This window comes from Bos mutus, chromosome 17, assembly GCF_027580195.1.
Source record: "Bos mutus isolate GX-2022 chromosome 17, NWIPB_WYAK_1.1, whole genome shotgun sequence".
Taxonomy (NCBI): Eukaryota; Metazoa; Chordata; class Mammalia; order Artiodactyla; family Bovidae; genus Bos; species Bos mutus.
In genome coordinates this window covers 8,539,649-8,559,535 of record NC_091633.1, presented here as the reverse complement: position 1 = coordinate 8,559,535, position 19,887 = coordinate 8,539,649, and the positions used below count along the sequence as shown (strand labels likewise).

General features: G+C 44.2%; 1 protein-coding gene across 1 annotated transcript in view; it reads left to right on the top strand.

Annotated features, from left to right (window-relative positions):
- Window positions 1–19,887, top strand: part of SVOP (SV2 related protein) — a 74,051-nt gene that overhangs the window by 40,577 nt on the left and 13,587 nt on the right. Inside the window, exons 7-11 of the mRNA XM_005909546.3 lie at window positions 10,713–10,776; window positions 12,193–12,318; window positions 14,275–14,403; window positions 15,457–15,530; window positions 19,413–19,489. Coding sequence (XP_005909608.1) covers window positions 10,713–10,776; window positions 12,193–12,318; window positions 14,275–14,403; window positions 15,457–15,530; window positions 19,413–19,489 — 470 coding nt within the window. The remainder of the gene's footprint in view (window positions 1–10,712; window positions 10,777–12,192; window positions 12,319–14,274; window positions 14,404–15,456; window positions 15,531–19,412; window positions 19,490–19,887) is intronic.

The following is a 19,887-nucleotide window of genomic DNA, read 5'->3' as shown; positions in this document are numbered from 1 at the left end:
GCCCAACTCCAGGAATTCCTGCTGTTCCAGCCACTGCCCTGTTCATGAGCCATTCATTGACTTTGGGACCGTGTCCCCCTCGTGGCTAGAAGGGATGAGCTCACGGAGGAACACCTGAAATTCCTCTCCCAGGGATGCTTGGGGAGATGGCAGCAGGTCCAGCCTCCTCACATCCCCACCCTGGATTTTCTGGCCATAGGAGGGTAGGGAAAGGAACGGGGGCTTATGAACATCCCCAGTGATTCCAGTTGAAGATGGTGCCATGAGAAGTGCTCTTTTCTGGGTCATCTTCCACATTTTCTGGAAGTAATACAGAAGGTATAAGAAATAAATCTCGAATGGTGCTGGAAAGCAAGAAAAAGGTGCTATCAGCGAAATAAATTCTCAGGAACCTGTGGAAGGCTATAAGCTGATGAGATTCCAATGGCTGAGTCACTGGAGGAGAGAAAAAACCACCTCCGGAAACTGCAAAGGGAAGAGATCTTCAGCCAGGGAGGACAGGACACCAAGGGAATAAAATTAAGGACACAGAGCAGCTGGGAGGGCCTTTACCCCCTTACCGGATATCTTGACGGTTCTAAGTTTGCCTGTCTGCTCCCTTCCCCCGCTCCCCAAACGTCTTGCCTCCCCATTTAGCTGTTCATTTATTTAATGCTGCAATAGCACGTCTGTCTGTTTATTGAGCTATTACTACATTCCAAACACATGACCATTCTAAACTTGCAAAACCTTAAGGCATAGATATGACGACCTCCATTAATGCTCCAGGTAAGGAAACTAGGCTTTTTAGCAGTAGCATGTGTCAGATCACATGGTTAGCAAAAGGAGAGCAAATAAAAACCACACACACAAAATTACAGAAGAGGGTCTTCCCTGGAGGTCCAGGGTTTAAGACTGCATTTCCACTGCAGGGGACACTGGTTCGATCCCTGGCTAGGAAGCTAAGATCCTGCATTACGTGTGGCGAGGTCAAAAAAAAAGTTAGAGAAGAAATATTTTAGCTATCCGGGAGACTCAGTTGATTCCCAAGCACTTTCATGCCAGCTTTTTACGTAAAATAATCATGCCTTTATTATGCAAAGCTCTTATCTAGTTATAAAAATGGCTCTCCTAAGTTCATTATTTGGAAACATTTAGTTGAAGATATTTTTGTGTAATTAAATGTAACTAAGAGTTTCCATTCCTTTAGAAGGACTTTACCCAGTTGTGCCACTTCACAAAATCAAGTGAGGAAGATTTTGCTATATTACTTTTAAAAGTTCAACAATCAGAAATCCTTATAATATACTCTGTATTTAGTATAAATGCAAATTATATTATTATAATTTTTTTTAATTGAAAAGATGTTTTTCTCTTAGTTTTATTGAGATGGAATTGACATACAGCACTTATAGGCTGTGGGCTTTAATCCCTGGGTTGCAAAAATCCCCTGGAGAAGGAAATGGCAACCCACTTCAGTATTCTTGCTTGGGAAATCCCGTGGACAGAGGAGCCTGGCGGGCTATAGTCCATGGGATCGAAAAAGAGTCGGACGTAACTCAGCCGCTGCTGCTGCTGCTGCTAAGTTGCTTCAGTCTCGTCCGACTCTGTGCGACCCCATGGACGGCAGCCCACCAGGCTCCCCCGTCCTTGGGATTCTCCAGGCAAGAACACCGGAGTGGGCTGCCATTTCCTTCTCCAACGCATGAAAGTGAAAAGTGAAAAGTGAAAGTGAAGTCACTCAGTCGTGTCCCACTCCCAGCGACCCCATGGACTGCAGCCCACCAGGCCCCTCCGTCCATGGGATTTTCCAGGCAAGAGTACTGGAGTGGGGTGCCATTGCCTTCTCCACTAAACAACAACAAAACAACCGTTTAAGGTATGCAGCATAATGACTTCTATATCTTGCAAATGATTAACACAGTATGTTTAGCTGACACCCATCAGTTCATATAGAAATTATATTGTTAATAAGGAGCCCATCCCTCTGCCCTAATTTTTGCCTTTCTAACTCCTCTCCCTTTATTTCTTGTTTCTCTTCTTGCTTCCCCCAAATGCTCACATGGGTCCTTGATGATAACAACAACGACAGTAACATTGATAGTGATGCTGATAATAATGAGTGGAGTGCTTCCCTAGCTCGGGGAGCCATGCTAAGCCCTCTCTTCACACTACCTCTTCTTGTCCATCGAACAACCCTACTATCCCCATTTAACAGATAAGAAAACTGAGGCTCAGAGATCCTGAGGGATTTGCCTAAGGACAGGTGGTTATTAAGTGGAATGTACTTTCCTTTTGCTTTGTAACAAACTACTCCAATCCTTAGGCTTAAAATGACAATAGATTTAACCCATGATTCTGCAGTTTGGTCTTTTGATGGTTCCCAGCTCTGCAAGACTTACTCTTGTGTCTTTTGTCAGCTGCTGAGTTGGCCGGGCACTGGCTAGGCTAGCATGGCCATAACTGACTCATCTCTGTTCCATAAACCTCTCCCCCGCCTTCCCTTTCGGTAACCAGAAGTTTCTTTTCTGTCTCTGGGTCTATTTCTGTTTCGTTTTATATAAGTTCACTTGTACCTTTTTTCTGGTTTCCACATATAAGCGGTATCACACGATATTTATCTTTTTCCCTCTGGCTTCCTCCACTTAGTATGGTAATCTCTAGGTCTCTTCCTGTTGCTGCATATGACATGATTTCATTCTTTGTTTGCGGTCGAGTGATAGTCTGTTGCATAAATATACCACATCTTCTTTATCCATTTCTTTGTTGATGGACAGTTAGGTTATTCCCATGTCTTAGCTGTTGTGAACAGTGCTTCAGTCAACACTGAGGTGTATTGTCTTTCCAGAGTATGGTTTTCTCTGAATATATGCCCCAGAGTGGTATTACAGGATCGTATGATAACTCTACTTTTAGTTTTTTTTTAAGGAGACTCCATACTGTTCTCCATACTGGCTGTACCAATTTACATAGCCACAAGAAGAAGAGGCTTTAATCCAAGCAAAAGAGTTACATGTAACTTTATCATTACAAACAATACATTTTGGGGGAAAATAATGAATGTTTACTCATTTAGGCCACTAAGCAGTTTATTTTACAACGAAAACCAAGTGACAGGATAGTGGAATCCAGTAGTAGTTTTAGGGTGTTCATTTTTTTGGTGCTGTTGACATTTTAAAGTTTTTTGTTTTGCTTAAATTTTAAACAGGCTTAAGTGCTAATGAGTAGAAATAAATCTCGAAGACATGTCTATGTTCCAGAAAAGAGAAGTGATATTTCTAGCTAACACTAAATGAAAACTAAATAGTGTCTAAATAAGAAAAGTTGGATGTGGGAAGATCTATTTTAACAGGAAGAAAGGCAAAGCAACGTGGATTGTTCTCTTAGGGTTTGGTGTTGGGAGGCTGAAGAAAGAATTATTTGTTCACTTTCCATTTTCTTGCATAGGGCCATCCACTGAGCCTGAGAAGGAGGTGGTTCAGTGTTTTAAATACTGATGTGAAGAGGAGAGGCAGGAAACAGTACATTTTTGTTTTAGAAACTTTAGAAAAATGCACATAGGAACCCCAAAACAATAATCACCTCTAATTGCTCAGCCACTCAGTCGTGTCTGACTCTTTAAGACCCCGTGGACTGTAGCCCTCCAGGCTCCTCTGTCCATGGCATTTTCCAGGCAAAAATAGTTGCACATACTAAGTAACTAAGTTCAGTCGTTCAGTTGTATCCAACTCTTTGCGACCCCATGGACTGCAGCACGCCAGGCTTCCCTGTCCATCACCAACTCCCAGAGCTTGCTCAAACTCATGTCCATCCAGTCGGTGATGCCATCCAACCATCTCATCCTCTGTCGTTCCCTTCTCCTCCCACCTTCCATCTTTTCCAGCATCAGGGTCTTTTCAAATGAGTCAGTTCTTCGCATCAGGTGGCCAAAGTATTGGAGTTTCAGCTTCAGCATCAGTCCTTCCAATGAATATTCAGGACTGATTTCCTTTAGGATGGACTGGTTGGATCTCCCTGCAGTCCAAGGGACTCTCAAGAGTCTTCTCCAGCACCACAGTTCAAAAGCATCAATTCTTCGGTTCTCAGCTTTCTTTATGGTCCAACTCTCACATCCATACATGACTACTGGAAAAACCATAGCTTTGACTAGGCGGACCTTTGTCAGCATAGTAATGCCTCTGCTTTTTAATATGCTGTCTAGGTTGGTCATAGCTTTTCTTCTAAGGAGCACACGTCTTTTAATTTCATGGCTGTAGTCACCATCTGCAGTGATTTTGGAGCCCCCCAAAAATAAAGTCTGTCACTGTTTCCATTGTTTCCCCATTTATTTGCCATGAAGTAATGGGACCAGATGCCATGATCTTAGTTTTCTGAATGTTGAGTTTTAAGCCAACTTTTTCAGTCTCCTCTTTCACTTTCATCAAGAGGCTGTTTAGTTCTTCTTCATTTTCTGCCGTAAGGGTGGTGTCATCCATAAGGGTGGTGTCATCTGCATATCTGAGATTATTGATATTTCTCGCGGCAGTCTTGATTCCAGCTTGTGTTTCATCCAGCCCAGCATTTCACACAATGTTAAATAGGCAGGGTAACAATATACAGTCTTGAAGTACTCCTTTCCCAATTTGGAACCAGTCTGTTGTTCCAGTTCTAACTATTGCTTCTTGGCCTGCATACAGATTTCTCAGGAGGCAAGGTAAGGTGGTCTGGTATTCCCATCTCTTTAAGAATTTTCCAGTTTCTCATGATCCACACAGTCAAAGGCTTTAGTATAGTCAGTGAAGCAGAAGTAGATGTTTTTCTGGAATTCTCTTGCTTTTTCTATGATCCAACGGATGTTGGCAATTTGATCTCTGGTTCCTCTGCCTTTTCTAAATCCAGCTTGAACATCTGGAAGTTCTCGGTTCATGTACTGTTGAAGACTAGCTTGGAGAATTTTGAGCATTACTTTGCTAGCTTGTGAAATGAGTGCCATTGTGTGGTAGTTTGAACTTTTTTTGGCATTGCCCTTCTTTGGGATTGGGATGAAAACTGCCCTTTTCCAGTCCTGTGGCCACTGCTGAGTTTTCCAGATTTGCTGACATACTGAGTGCAGCACTTTCACAGCATCATCTTTCAGGATTTGAAATAGCTCAACTGGAATTCCATCACCTCCACTAGCTTTGTATGTAGTGATGCTTCCTAAGGCCCACTTGACATTGCATTCCAGGATGTCTGGCTCTAGGTGAGTGATCACACCATCGTGGTTATCTTGGTCATGAAGATCTTTTTTGTGTAGTTGTTCTGTGTATTTTTGCCACCTCTTCTTAATATCTTCTGCTTCTGTTAAGTCCATACCATTTCTCTCCTTTATTGTGCCCATCTTTGCATGAAATGTTCCCTTGGTATCTCTAATTTTCTTGAAGAGATCTCTAGTCTTTCCCATTCTATTGTTTTCCTCTATTTCTTTGCATTGATCACTAAGGAAGGCTTTCTTATGTCTCCCTGATATTTGGAACTCTGCATTCAGATGGGTGTATCTTTCCTTTTCTCCTTTGCTTTTTGCTTCTCTTCTTTTCCTAGTTATTTGTAAGGCCTCCTCAGACAGCCAGTTTGCCTTTTTGCATTTCTTTTTCTTGGGGGTGATCCCTGCCTCTTGTACAGTGTCAGGAACATCTGTCCATAGTTCTTCAGGCACTCTGTCTATCAGATGTAATCCCTTGAATCTATTTGTCACTTCCAATGTATAATCGTAAGTGATTTGATTTAGGTCATACCTGAATGGTCTAGTGGTTTTCCCTCCTTTTTCAATTTAAGTCTGAATTTGGCAATAAGGAGTTTGTGATCTGAGCCACAGTCAGCTCCCCGTCTTGTTGCTGACTGTATAGAGCTTCTCCATCTTCAGCTGCAAAGAATGTAATCAACCTGATTTCGGTATTGACCATCTGGTGATGTCCTTGTGTAGAGTCTTCTCTTGTGTTATTGGAAGAGGGTGTTTGTTATGACCGGTGCGTTCTCTTGGCAAAACTCTGTTAGCCTTTGCCAAATTCATTTGCCGAATTTGCCTTGGAATACAAAATGTTACTCCAGGTATCTCTTGACTTCCTACTTTTGCATTCCAGTCTGCTATAATGAAAAGGACATCTTTTTGGGGTGTTAGTTCTAGAAGGTCTTGTAGGTCTTCATAGAACCGTTCAACTTCAGCCTCTTCAGCATTACTTGTTGGGGCATAGATTTGGATTACTGTGATACTAAATGGTTTGCCTTGGAAATGAACAGAGATCATTCTGTCATTTTTGAGATTGCATCCAAGTACTGCATTTTGGACTCTTTGTTGACTATGAGGGCTACTCCATTTCTTCTAAGGGATTCTTGCCCACAGTAGTAGATATAACGGTCATCTGAGTTAAATTCACCCATTCCAGTCCATTTTAGATCACCTATTCCTCTTGCCATCTCAAGGTAAATTGACCACTTCCAATTTACCTTGATTCATGGGCCTAACATTCCAGGTTCCTATGCAATATTGTTCTTTACAGCATCGGAGTTTACTTCCACCACCAGTCACATCATGCCTCACAAAAAAATATAGAAGACGCAGGCTGGCACCCGGGGAGATGGTTTATTATTTCCAGTAGAGGGCGCTGTGTATCTCAGCAGAAACACTACTTACCTATGAGCTGGAAGCCTGCCCCACCTGGCATCCTACTGACTGTTCTAGCCACTCTTAAAGACAAATACCCCAGGTAGCTGCCCATCTGTGCTACCCTGAGACCTGCTTCAGAAGTTTCTTTAGATTTGTTGTCTAGAATCAGCTTGCTCACACATCTGACCTTGACACTGCTCTTTCCCCAGAGACCAAGCAGAAATGCCAGATGGAGATCCCAGGTCATTTCTCTCCAAGCGTGTGATCCAAATGGCAAATCTCTAACTGCCAAGTGCCAAAAATGCAATTACTCGCAGAGGGGATTTATTCACGTCTGTATCATTTGCTTATTGGCGTTGCTAATTTCATTGCCCGTTCTTTGAGTCTTTAACCTGATTGCAGTAATCCCCCTACTTTGAATGAATCCCAAATTACTCTTTTTCATAATGAACTGCTATAAATAATGGTCAGATGCGGGGCACAATTACAAGAAGAGATGTTCCTTGTGGCATAGGCTACGAAAACAAGAAATTGAAAACAATCTAAGTTCATCGATAGGATTGCAGCTGTTAAAAAATAATCTGGTAGATCGATATAGATTATTATGGAAAGACTTCCAAACTGTCTTATCAGGAGCAGATCCTGACATAGGCACTCAGGAGCAAGGACTTTCCTCTGGGAGACTGCAACACATTCTCCAGATTGTCCTGGTCAAGAGACGAGCGAACTGTGGTTTGTTGAGAGCTGCTCCTGGGAAGTTAAAATTCCTTGGCACTTCTGGTCTGCCACACGGGTTGGCAAAGCAAGCTTTAATGACCAGGGAAAGCACTCCGGGGAGACTTACAGGTGCTGACAGTTGCGAGTTGGGCTGGCATAGCCAGAAGTGGTAAGAATGGGGCCATTTGTATGAATGGAACACTGGCCATACACTGCATGTGTGCGAAGGAAGGAGAAGGGAAGGGAAGAAAAAAGATGTCGTGGTTAAATTTATTATTATTATTGTGCTCAGTCGTGTCTGAGCACATGAACTCAGCACATGTCTGAGTTTGTTGCTCCATGGACTGTAGCCCACCAGGCTCCTCTATCTATGGAATGTTTCAGGCAAGAATACTGGAGCGGGTAATCATTTCCTCCTCCAGGAGGTCTTCCCGACCCAGGGATCAAACCCACGTCTCTGCCATCTCCTGCGTTGGCAGGCAGATTCTTTACCACTAGTGCCCCCATGGAAAGCCCAATTACTACTATTATTATGTAATTAATTCCAGTGTATAGACCTCACAGCGTGCATTTCATACCCATGACTCATTTATTTTGCAGCTGGAAGTTTTTACCTCTTCACGTCCGTCACCTGGTTGTCGCTTTGCCCCCGCAACCACCTGTCTGTTCTGTATCTATGACTCTATTTCTGCTTGCTATGTTTATTTATTTGTTCTGTTTTTGAGATCTCACATATAAGTGAAACACACAGCATTTGTCTTTCTCTGTCTGACTGACTTCTCTTAGTATAGTACTCTAGGTTCATCCATGTTGTTGCAAATGATAAGATTTAATTCTTTTTTAGTGTTTAATATTCTATTGTGTATATATAAATGTATGTGTGTATGTGTATATATATATGTTTATAGCCACATCTTCCTTATCCATTTGTCTGTTGTTGGACACAGGTTGCTTCTGAACCTTGCCTATTGTAAATAATGCTGCGGTGAACACAGAGGTGCATATATCTTTTTGAATCAGTGTTTTCATTTTTTCAGATCAATACCCAGGAGTGGAATTGCTGGATCATATGATAGTTCTCTTTTTAATTTTTGAGGCACCCCCATAATGTTTACTATAGTGACTGCACCAATTTACACTGCCACCAACGCTGCATGAGGGTTCTTTTCTCTCCGCATCCTCCTCAATGCTTGTTATTTGTTGTCTTTTTGATAATGACCATTCTGACAGGTGTGAGGTGATAGTTCGTGGTGGTTTTGATTTGCATTTCCCTGATGATTTGTGATGTTGAACATCTTTTCATGTGCCTGTTACCATCTGTTATGTCTTCTTTGGGAAAATGTCTGTTCAGTTTTAAATTTATATGTTCATTTACATAGAGAAGGGGCTGGAAGTTTGCAAAGCAAACAGCTATTAGTCATGGCTTTGGGGCAGGGGAATGGAAGCAGGGGGAAGGGGGAAGAGGAAGATTCTTCAGATACTTTGTATTCTTGCGTATTGCTAGATTATTCACAATGAGAATGCATTCGTGTACCACTTATATACCTAAAATAAAAAGGTTGCATGCTCTAAGTTCATTATAGCTGCTGCTGCTAAGTCACTTCAGTTGTGTCCGACTCTGTGCAACCCCATAGATGGTAGCCCACCAGGCTCCCCCGTCCCTGGGATTCTCCAGGCAAGAACACTGGAGTGGGTTGCCATTTCCCTCTCCAATGCAGGAAAGTGAAAAGTGAAAGTGAAGTCGTTCAGTCGTGCCCGAACCTCAGCGACCCCATGGACTGCAGCCTTCCAGGCTCCTCCATCCATGGGATTTTCCAGGCAAGAGTACTGGAGTGGGGTGCCATTGCCTTCTCCCGTTCACTATAGCATGTCCAAACAAATCCTTGACATCTAAGGATTAGCTTTGTCCTCAGAATATACTATAGCACATTTTTTCATGGTTAGTAACTTGACTTCAATTTGGTAGAGAAAAATGTAAACACACTTCTTATTTCACTATTATTGATTTTTAAAAATAATACAGGAACACCACTTGGAGAATATTAATAAAATTTCAAAGTCATTCGTGATAATCACTGTCATCTTTTACAATGCCGGCAATTGGTCTCCATTCTCAAAGCTGAGTTAATGAAATTCCTAATGGTTTGTGTTGAGAGAGGTATTTGTAGGAAGAATATAAATTGAAACAACATTTTTGGGAACCACTTTGGTAATATTTATCGAAAGCCTTAAAATATGCATACCCTTTGACTCAAATTCTACTATAAGAATCCATCCTAAGGAAAACACATGTGAACAAAGATTTAAGATGAAAGATGCTTGTTGAAGTATTGTTTATAATTGTGAAACCACCTAAATAGGGAAGTGAATGAAGGGGTGCATAATATAGACAGACCTGGATTAAAAGTATGGCTCTTCTACTTGCTAATTTACTAGCTATGTGATCCTAGTCAAATAACAACTTATCTGACCGGCTTCCCTGGTAGCTCAGTAGGTAAAGAATCCACCTGCAATGCAGGAGACCCTGGTTCGATTCCTGGGTTGGGAAGATCCACTGGAGAAGGGGTAGGCTACCCACTTCAGTATTCTTGGGCTTCCCTGGTGGCTCAGCTGGTAAAGAATCTGCCCACAATGCAGGAGACCTGGGTTTGATCACTGGATTGGGAAGATCCCCTGGAGGATGCAACAGCTACCCACTCCAGTATTCTGGCCTGGAGAATTCCATGGACTATACAGTTGCAAAGAGTCTTCACTCACTCGACGCAGATACAGAGATGAAAATAGGAGCTAAAGATACACACACACACACACAGTGGGAATTATAATTACCTACCCTGTTGATTCTCCATGTTTGTCGTTTATTGAGTGAGATAATTCATGTAGGTCATCTAGGAAAACATTTGGCATATGGTAGGTCCTCAATAACAGGTAGCTATTATTAAGGAAAATATGGCCCATGAATATGGTGGAATATATGTGTGTAAGAGGATAAATGACATGGAAATACTATTAAAGTAGCTCAGAAATACTATTTATATATTCAATAAAAACAGGGCACAGAGATTTTCTTTTGGCCATGTGGCATGCAGGATCTTAGTCCCCTCACCAGGGACAGAACCCATGCCCCCGGTAGTGGAAGCATGGCGTCTAACCTACTGGACCGCCAAAGAAGTGCTGGGTTCAGTATTCTTATGGTCTCAGCTAGGGTTTCAAGCAGAGAGACGGAGAGATCAAAGAGAGAGAACACCAAAACAGGGAGAGACTTACTGAAATACACTGAGAAGTAAGACTAAATGACATTGACTTTTTCTTTGGCTGAAAAAATCCAGAAAACCACAGCAATCTGCCCACTCAGTCCTGACATTAATTCCCTCTCTCTCTTTTGCTTTCCCAGGGTCACACTGTATGCTGAGTTCCTTCCCATGAAAGCCAGAGCTAAGTGTATTTTGCTGATTGAGGTAAGGAGGACGGTCTGGGAGTCTGAAGAATACTTGGTCTCTGAGCAGCAGATTTCCTGTGTCTTGAGCCACAGGATGAAGAATGTGGAATTTAAGAAAAATGCAATACGCACGGATTAAAGTGAATCAGTTATGTTGATTTCAACATGGTGGTTTGGCAATATGCATAAATTCCTCCAACAACAAGCAAAATCAGTCTACCATTCCTGGAAAAAAAAAAAACTGGTGGCAGGCAGGTAGAACATCCTTCTTGAACTAGAAATGACTTTTATCTGAGAGTTGGTTTTGAATAGTGTAGCTTGAGTGGACCAAACCCCTGCCTTTCACCCGTCATCATTCATTACCTCTGTTTGTATCCAGACTCACTCGTGTCATATGTGAGATCCCCATTCACGGCCACCTCTGTGACCAGTAGACTGCCTTAAAAATCTCCTGGACCAGTCAGTCCCTCTCAAGCCCTCCCTCTGCCAGGGTCCTATGACCTGTTTTCCAACTACCATCTGGAAGCCCTCAGGACAAATTTGCAACTGCCTAATGGCCCTCCTCCATGCAGTGGTAATACTATTTGTCCCTGCTGGACACTGAGTCAGAATCCTTCCTAATCACCATGACCACAAGATAGTATTTTTTTTTCACATGATAGTATTGATCACACTGACCCCACTGCCCAACCGTCCTGACTGTGTCTACCCCTGACAATCAGGGGTGGTGGTCAGCTGGTCCACACTGGTATGGATGAACCAGTTTAAATACTGAAATGCATCTGCTGCTGATCCTGAACCCTGAGTGGCCCTCATTGCCTGCTCCCTGTCCTTTCTGAGGACCTTCAGCTGAAGGGTGCAGCCAGCCCATGCCCATCCTGGTGGAATAAACACCCCGGTGTGTCTTTGCTCTCATCTCCTATGGGGTTCCCCCATTGGCTGCACCCAATGTAAAGCCAGAGGACAGGGAATCTGTGGATGAGGTCCATACAAAGAGCAGGTGGAAAAGCATGGAGTGACTCAGAGAAGCAGACAGAAGATGTTCAGCTCCACGGGAGTGACAGTTCTGATAAAGGAGACCAGGGCACTCTTGGGCAAGGAAGGTGAATATCAGTAGACAAAAACCAGTGTGTCCACTTCTCTGTTGGCCTCACACAATATTGATTGTTTTGATCTCCGTAACTAGAGCTGCCACAGTGCACACTCCAGTGGGTGCCATGCAAATATTATAATGTGGGTGGCACCCTCAGGAGTTGGACGGCGTGGAGGCCCTGGCCCACCCATATGGACCACAGGAAAAGGGACGGCCATTCTTACCTTCCTGACCTCAAGGATCCTCTCACCCACGTGGAGAACCTTGTCTACAGCGGCCCTGGAATTGCACACTGTGTGGACCAGAGCTGCACCGTGACTGACCCCCGTTCTCCCCTGCCAGGTGTTCTGGGCCATCGGGACAGTGTTCGAGGTCGTCCTGGCTGTGTTTGTGATGCCCAGCCTGGGCTGGCGCTGGCTGCTCATCCTCTCAGCTGTCCCACTCCTCCTCTTTGCGGTCCTGTGTTTTGTAGGTATCCTTTGAGGGACCTCAGCCTTTGCTTTTGGTCTCTTGCCATTCACTGTATTTCAGTGGGGAGGGTGTGGAGGAGGGCACCAAAGCCACTTTAAGATTATTTCTTTTGATCAGGAAATGAGACAAAGGAACAGGGCCAGGGGCAGGCCCGGTATAGGGCGTCAGGTTTCCTCCAGACAGACTCTGCTGGGATGTCCTTGAGGGAGGTATCAAGGGGGTGGGAGATCTCTTGCTCCATCCCCCCATGCAGGATCTACACTTAAGGGGAGTGTGTTTGGAACAGCTCGTATTCTTCAGTTGCAAGTGACAAAACCCAATTCAACCCATATGATAGAATTTTAAATATCTGGCTTCAAGCATGGCTGGATGCTTCTGTAACAAGAAAAGCCTGCATATTCAGTAACTTAACACGCTAGGAGTTTATTTCTCCTTCACAGAACAGTCCAGAATGGGTGCTTCTGTTTGACAAGTGCGGTTCTGGGCCCGGCTTCCTTCTAGCTCGTAGCTCTGCTATTGTGCAGGGCTTTGGAGCCTTCCATTGTTGTTAGTCACCAACTCGCGTCCAGCACTTGGCAACCCCGTGGACTGTAGCCTGCCAGGCTCCTCCATTCATGGCATTTTCTGGGCAAAAATACTTGAGTGGGTTGCCATTTCCTTCTCCAAGGGCTCTTCCTGACCCGGAGACAGAACCCATGTCTCCTGGGTGGATCCAACGGCAGGTGGATTCTTTACTGATGAGCCACCAGGGAAGCCTTTGGGATCTTCTACACATATCAGAGAAGGCAATGGCACCCCACTCCAGTACTCTTGCCTGGAAAATCCCATGGACGGAGGAGCCTGGTGGGCTGCAGTCCATGGGGTCGCTAGAGTCGGACACGACTGAGCAACTTCACTTTCACTTTTCACTTTCATGCATTGGAGAAGGAAATGGCAACCCACTCCAGTGTTCTTGCCTGGAGAATCCCAGGGATGGGGAAGCCTGGTGGGCTGCCGTCTATGGGGTCGCACAGTCGGACATGACTGAAGCGACTTAGCAGCAGCAGCACACATAGACTGAAGAAGGGCATAACTTGGCCAGGAATATTCTGCTTATATGCCATTGGTGAAAGCATGTCACATGGCCTTGCCTAGGTGCAAGAGGTGCTGGGAAATGTAGTTTCTGACTGGGTAGCCATATCTGAAGACAACTCTATACTATGGAAAGGGAAGCATGAATTTTAATCTCTGCTACATTCTCATTTTACTGATGAGGAAACTGAGGCCCAGAGAGGTTGATTGACTTGTCAAAAAACACAACTAATAAGTAACAGAAATCACTTGAACCAGATCTTCTGACTCCAAGTCTCATACACTCTTATTTCACAGATGACTGTTACTTTGTTTTATGGAGATACCTTTATCTAGTCACGTGAGGTTGGGACTCTATTAGGCCTAAAGGTATTTCTGGTTTCTTTCTATCTCTTAGATTGAGTTTTCAAGATGATGCTAAACACAGGTGAGGTGTAGTTTCTTGAGAGGTAGAGGTGATGATGATGGTGTTGAGAGAGGTGAAACTTTTTTTTTGGCAGCAGTCTTAATTCAGCCATCACCTGGAACTCAGAAGCACCAAATTATAGTCATAGCAACAACCACAATGGCAGCTATATCAACCATTCCCAGCACTGTGCTGAGCACTTAGGATAATCCCATCTGATCCTCTCAACAATCCTAAGAGGGGGGATCTATTATTATCCCCATTTGATGGATGAGGAAATGGAGGCACAGAGAGGTCAAGTTATTGTTTAAAGTCACAAAGCCATTAAATCAATGGCAGCACTGGGACCTGAAGCCGGGCTTCTGGCCCCAGAGCCTCCGGCCTTAAGGACTTCACACACAGGTGAGAGCGTGTGGTTGGGAACAAGGGTTGTGTTCTGCTGCAACCGACCACATCTCTGTCTCCTGTCCCCATAGTGGCTGCCGGAGAGCGCGAGGTATGATGTGCTGTCCGGGAACCAGGAGAAGGCCATCGCCACCTTAAAGAGAATAGCCACGGAAAACGGAGCTCCCATGCCTCTGGGGAAACTCATCATTTCCAGACAGGTCAGTGCCAGGCGGACAGACCGCACCTGTTTCCATGCGAGCTGGGGAGCTTGTGTAGTGAGAGGGTGGGGCTGCAGTGGACAGGGCCCGCGAGGGGAATTTGGCAACTTCAATCTGTGTATTTTCATTGCCAAGTCTTAAAAGTGCCACCTGGAGCGTTTAGCCAGTGACTAGAGAAATGTCCTATAATGTCCCCTCATGGGTCCTGTAACTACTCTTGCTTCGATTTTATCTTTGAGCACCCAGGAAGTCTGATTAGCAGATGTGGTTGCTCGACAATAAAACCACATTAAGAAGTGCCGTGATAGACTTATATCCAGGGCACTACACCGTGCCCGTGTAGACGTCCTTAATGGACGGTGCATCGCTCCCCACGGCAATACCGTCAGGGAGTCCACCACAGTACAAGCAGCTGAGCACCTACCCCAGGTGCAAGGGGGGAAAAGGAGCAAGATTTGAAGGCTGCAGTCCCTGCCCTCAAGAATCAACCCTGCAGCTTATACAAACATCACAAATACCCTTAAGCAAACAACAAGAGCTTACGAGGAAATTATTTTTTAAAATAAAATTATATTTCTGATTGTTTCTATGTTGGGTGAAAAGAACTGAATGGAATTTCGCCAGCTCTAGAGGAAGTATTAGGCTGGGTCTGACAGCATGGAAGCCAAGGACATACCCCAGATTTGCTTTGGGAAGCACAGGGGTGGGGCAGGGGGGCCTCCCAAAGAGCCTGGGGGGCAGGAGGTTCATTTAGTTGCCTTTAGGGAGAGACTGCGTTCTCCCCACTCCCTTCTGTATGAAGATGCTCTGGATGGAGAAAGTATACAGTAATTTCCAATGTGTGTTGCAAAGTGAAAGTGACAAGACTGGATGTTCCAGTGGTGGGCTTCTCTTTGGAAAGGAGCGGCTGCCACAGGGGCCTCCCTGTGTTCCAGAGTACCTGGGAACGAGTATTTTTTGGGGGATGGATATTTCCTTCTGGGGTAGGTACATGGCCACTGCCCACACATCTGCAGGGGAAGAGAGTAAATGGCATTCTTTGTCTTGAAACAGGAAGACCGAGGCAAAATGAGGGACCTTTTCACACCCCATTTTAGATGGACAACCTTGTTGCTGTGGTTTATATGGTAAGAGCTGTTTGTTCGTGCCTGGGTCCCTCTCATCTGCACCCTGTTTGCGGTTTTGTTTGAACTCGATGCAGTGAAAACTCTTCCATCTTGGGCAACATTTGCAAAACTGAGCATCACTTTCCTGACCTCTGTGTTATTCAGGTATCCCCCGTACTCTTGTTTGCTTAGTCTTCTTTTATTTGACTCCCTTTTTACTCTGCTAATTTTTTAAAAATTGAAGTATAGTTGATTTACAATGCTGTGTTAATTTCTGCTGTATAGCAAAGTGACTCAATTATACATATATATGTATACGTTCTTTTAATATTCTTTTGATATATTTATACACATGTGTATACATGTATACATTCTTTTTATCTTCTTTTTGTTGTGGTTTATCCCAGGACACTGACTGTAATTGCCTGTGCTATACAGCAGGACAGATAAATGTCTTTTAAAAGGAAACTGTGTATAACTGCTTTAAGGAAAAACTGTAATTGCAGACCATAGACAGAAGTCGCTTTTAAAGATAAATATGGTCAGCCCTCCCTAGCCGCAGGCTTCACTCAAGGATTCAGCCAACTATAGATGAAAAGTAATAGAAAAAAAAATTCCAGGAAGTTCTAAAAAGCAAAACTTGAAATTGCTGTGCATTGGCAACTATTTACATAGCATTTACATTGTAGTTACAATCCTTTACACAGCACTTACATTGTATTTGGTATTATAAGTAATCCAGAGATGATTTGAAGTATACAGGAGAATATGTGGGATTCCCAGGTGGCTCAGTGGTAAAGAGGCAATGCAGGAGTCCAGGGTTCAATCCCTTGGTCAGGAAGATCCCCTGGAGGAGGAAATGGCAACCCACTCCAGTATTCTTGCCTGAAAAATTCCATGGACAGAGGAGCCTGGTGGGCTATAGTCCACGGGCCTGCAAAGAGTCAGACACCACTGCGCACGTACACACACACACGTGTAGGTTATGTGCACACACACGTGTAGGTTATGTGCACACACGTGTAGGTTATGTGCACACACGGCACCGTTTTATATAATGGACTTGAGCATCCAAAGATTCTGGTGTCCGCAGGGGCTCCTGGAACCCATCCCCCACGGATCCTGAGGGATGACTATATGGTAAAAAGCAGCTAAATTGATGGTTTACCAAGGCGGGAGGCACGAAGCCTCTGTGCTTAAGAGACAGACAGAGAGGAGAGGTGTTAGGGACTTGTTAGCACATAAGTAAGACTGAGATATGATTAAAGAATCAAAAGGAAACTTAGGGGAATCTTTTTTTCACAAAGAGATTCTTTTGCTGTATCCAATCCACTCTCCATTTATATTACTCTTGCTGTATCCAGCCCACTCTCCATTTATATTACCTTGGGTACCACCCAGCACAGGGCCCATATTTTGGGAACCCCTGACTTGATCAACATGGGCATTCTCAGAACTTTCCATTTTTATCTAGTTCCAGTTTTTCTTAAATAACAACCATGGCATTGACTGGAGGGCATTTGTAGGGAGTACTCACCGTTCACCCCACAGCTACTCAAATTTCAGCCATTCTCTCAACTCTTCCAACTGTGTAACTTCTACAGCATTAACAGTGCAGAAAATTAGCCCGGGTGAGGCTTTGTGACCTGTTTTCACCAGTTCTCACTTTTCCTATTCACCTCTGAGCAGAGGTGCTAATGAGCAGGGGAGTGTCCTCAAAAAGGGCAGTTGCAGCGGAGTAGAGGGGTGGAGTGTAGCAGGGGGTGGGGGGAAAGCTTTGATGATATACAGCACCAGGTTCCAGCTCTGCCCTAATGTCCGCCAAGAACTGAATCAGCTCACCAAGGCTTTAACACCTGCTGTGTGCCCAGTCCACGTATGGAGCTGGCAGGATATTTTAAAAGGTGGGGAAACAGAGTTGAGAGTATCTATCTTTGAGTGCATGTGATTCTGTTGGATGGACACCACTTAAATCCTAAGCAATTGATTACAGCCTAATTTTAGAACACTATAGAAATCACATTTGGGAGCACATATTGTAAGGCAAGGGCGTTAATCGTCGGCTTCTGATAATGACTGAGCTCCCACGTAGCTGTACTATAGGACACGATATTCTGACCCTACAGACTTGAGTGCTCTGGTTCCTGGGACAGTTGGAATTTAACTGCATCATTCTGGTCTGAAATGCCCATGAAGTCTGCAGACTCCATCCTTGACTGGGCACAGAGCAGGTGTTTAATAAACGCTTGGTGAAGTGATTCCGTTGAACACAGAGACAGAGCTCTGTAGTTTCCTCACCCCTGCTATTCAAAAGTAGAGTATTCCACATTTGAGTCAGTTCTAATGACTATAATGCAGGAGACCTGGGTTCGATCCCTGGGTTGAGAAGATCCCCTGGGGAAGGGAACAGCTACCCACTCCAGTATTCTGTCCTGGAGAATTCCATGGGGTCGCAAAGAGCTGGAGATGACTGAGTGACTTTCATTTTCCCTTAATGAGGTAGATGAACCTAGAACCTATTATACAGAGTGAAGTAAGTCAGAAAAAGAAAAACAAATATCATATACTAACGCGCATACACGGAATCTAGAAAGACGGTATTGATGAACCTATTTGTAGGGCAGCAGTGGAGATGCAGACATAGGGAATAGGCTTGTGGACACAGACCGGGGAAGGAGCGGGTGGGATGAATGGAGAGAGAACACGGAAACATATACGCTACCGTATGTAAGATAGGTGGCCAGTGGGAATTGGCCGTATGACCCAGGGAGCTCAAACTGGGGCTCTGTGACCACCTAGAGGGGTGGGATCGGGTGGGAGGCGGGAGGGAGGTTTAAGAGGGAGGGAGCATGTGTATACCTAAGGCTGATTCATGTTGATATATGGCAGAAACCAACACAATATTGTGAAGCAATTATCCTTCAATTAAAAATAAGTAAATTAAAATGTTACAAAAGTAGAGTGTTCCAATGAAAGCTCTCTCAGCTTGAATCTGAAAAGGAGTGTAGTTCTATGTATAACTGAATCACTTGGCTGCACAGCAGAAATTAATGCAACATTGTAATTCAACTATACTTCAGTAAAGTAATTTTTTTAAAAAGCTAATGGCAGCTTGATGCTGATGCTGAGCGTAGTTCTCGGGGAAGGAGCTTGGTGGCGCCACTGTCGCTGCTTGGGGCGAGAGTTGCCTCTATAAAATAAACACTGGATGCTATTTTTGCTTTCCCTCCTTTTTTTGTAAAAGTGAAAATCCTCTTGGGATATCTTTCGGTGAGCAAAAACAGGTACTAATATAGATTTCGTAAAAGTGACGTATAGCGAAGCAAGCTTTCAGAAAGTGGGGAATACCTATATTATTAAATATATCTCCCTTCTCTTCCCTATTCAGCTCAACCCAAAAGCTCTAACGTCTGTTGACATCTGTCAAAATGACTGTTTTCTACCAAATTTTGGTTTCCCCATTTTTTCCCCCCTCCTTTTGCCAGTTGAGTGAACAGCTTGGGGGTGGCTTGTTTGTGATATAATTTAGTTCTTTGGTGTTTTGTATTTTTTTTTTTTTTTTGGCTGCGCTGTGCAGCATGTGGGATCTTAGTCCCCTGATCAGGGAGCAAACCCATGCCCCCTGCATTTATCTTAACCACTGGACTGCCAGGGAAGTCCCTATAATTCAATTTTCTTGATCTTTCAAAGGACACAGGATCACTTCCTTTTAGTCCATCAGTATGTTTTGTACCCGCCATCTTCTTGCTCAAGCAGTCCAGGAAAACCCCCAAAGGCCCAGTATGGCCTGAGCCCAAAGCCTAGTCTCTGCTGCTATAGGTGGAAGTCCTTCGCAATGGAATGGGAATGGGGGCTTGCATTTCTCCCATCATTTCTTTATGCTTCTTGCTTGCTTCCTGGCAGGTTTTCCAATGCGTTTTCTTACTACGGATTAGTCCTGCTCACCACCGAGCTCTTCCAAGCAGGAGATGTCTGTAGCAGTGAGTATCACAGCCCTCTAGCAGTTCACACCCTCCACCCAACACACAAGGTCATACACACTCTCCCAGCCCCGGTCCTGCCCTCACAGGGCCTGGCCTTGCACAGACTCCTGGAAGCAAGTTTCTGCAAAATCTGAATATGAAAGAGCTGGGTTGTGGTTTCTGAGATCTTCTGTAGAAACCTGGACAATCTTATCATGCTAGACATGACCTTAGAGCAGAATCCTATCTTACATCCCCTGAAGAGGTCCCTGAAGTCCATCCCTGAGTGTTACGGCCGTGACCCTGTGGACCCATCCTGTGTGTGTGTTAAGTCTGAGAACTAGGTTGGAGCTCAATCCTGGCCACACAACAGAATCACCTGGGGGAGCTTTTAAACAAGGCCGTGCCATTTAAAC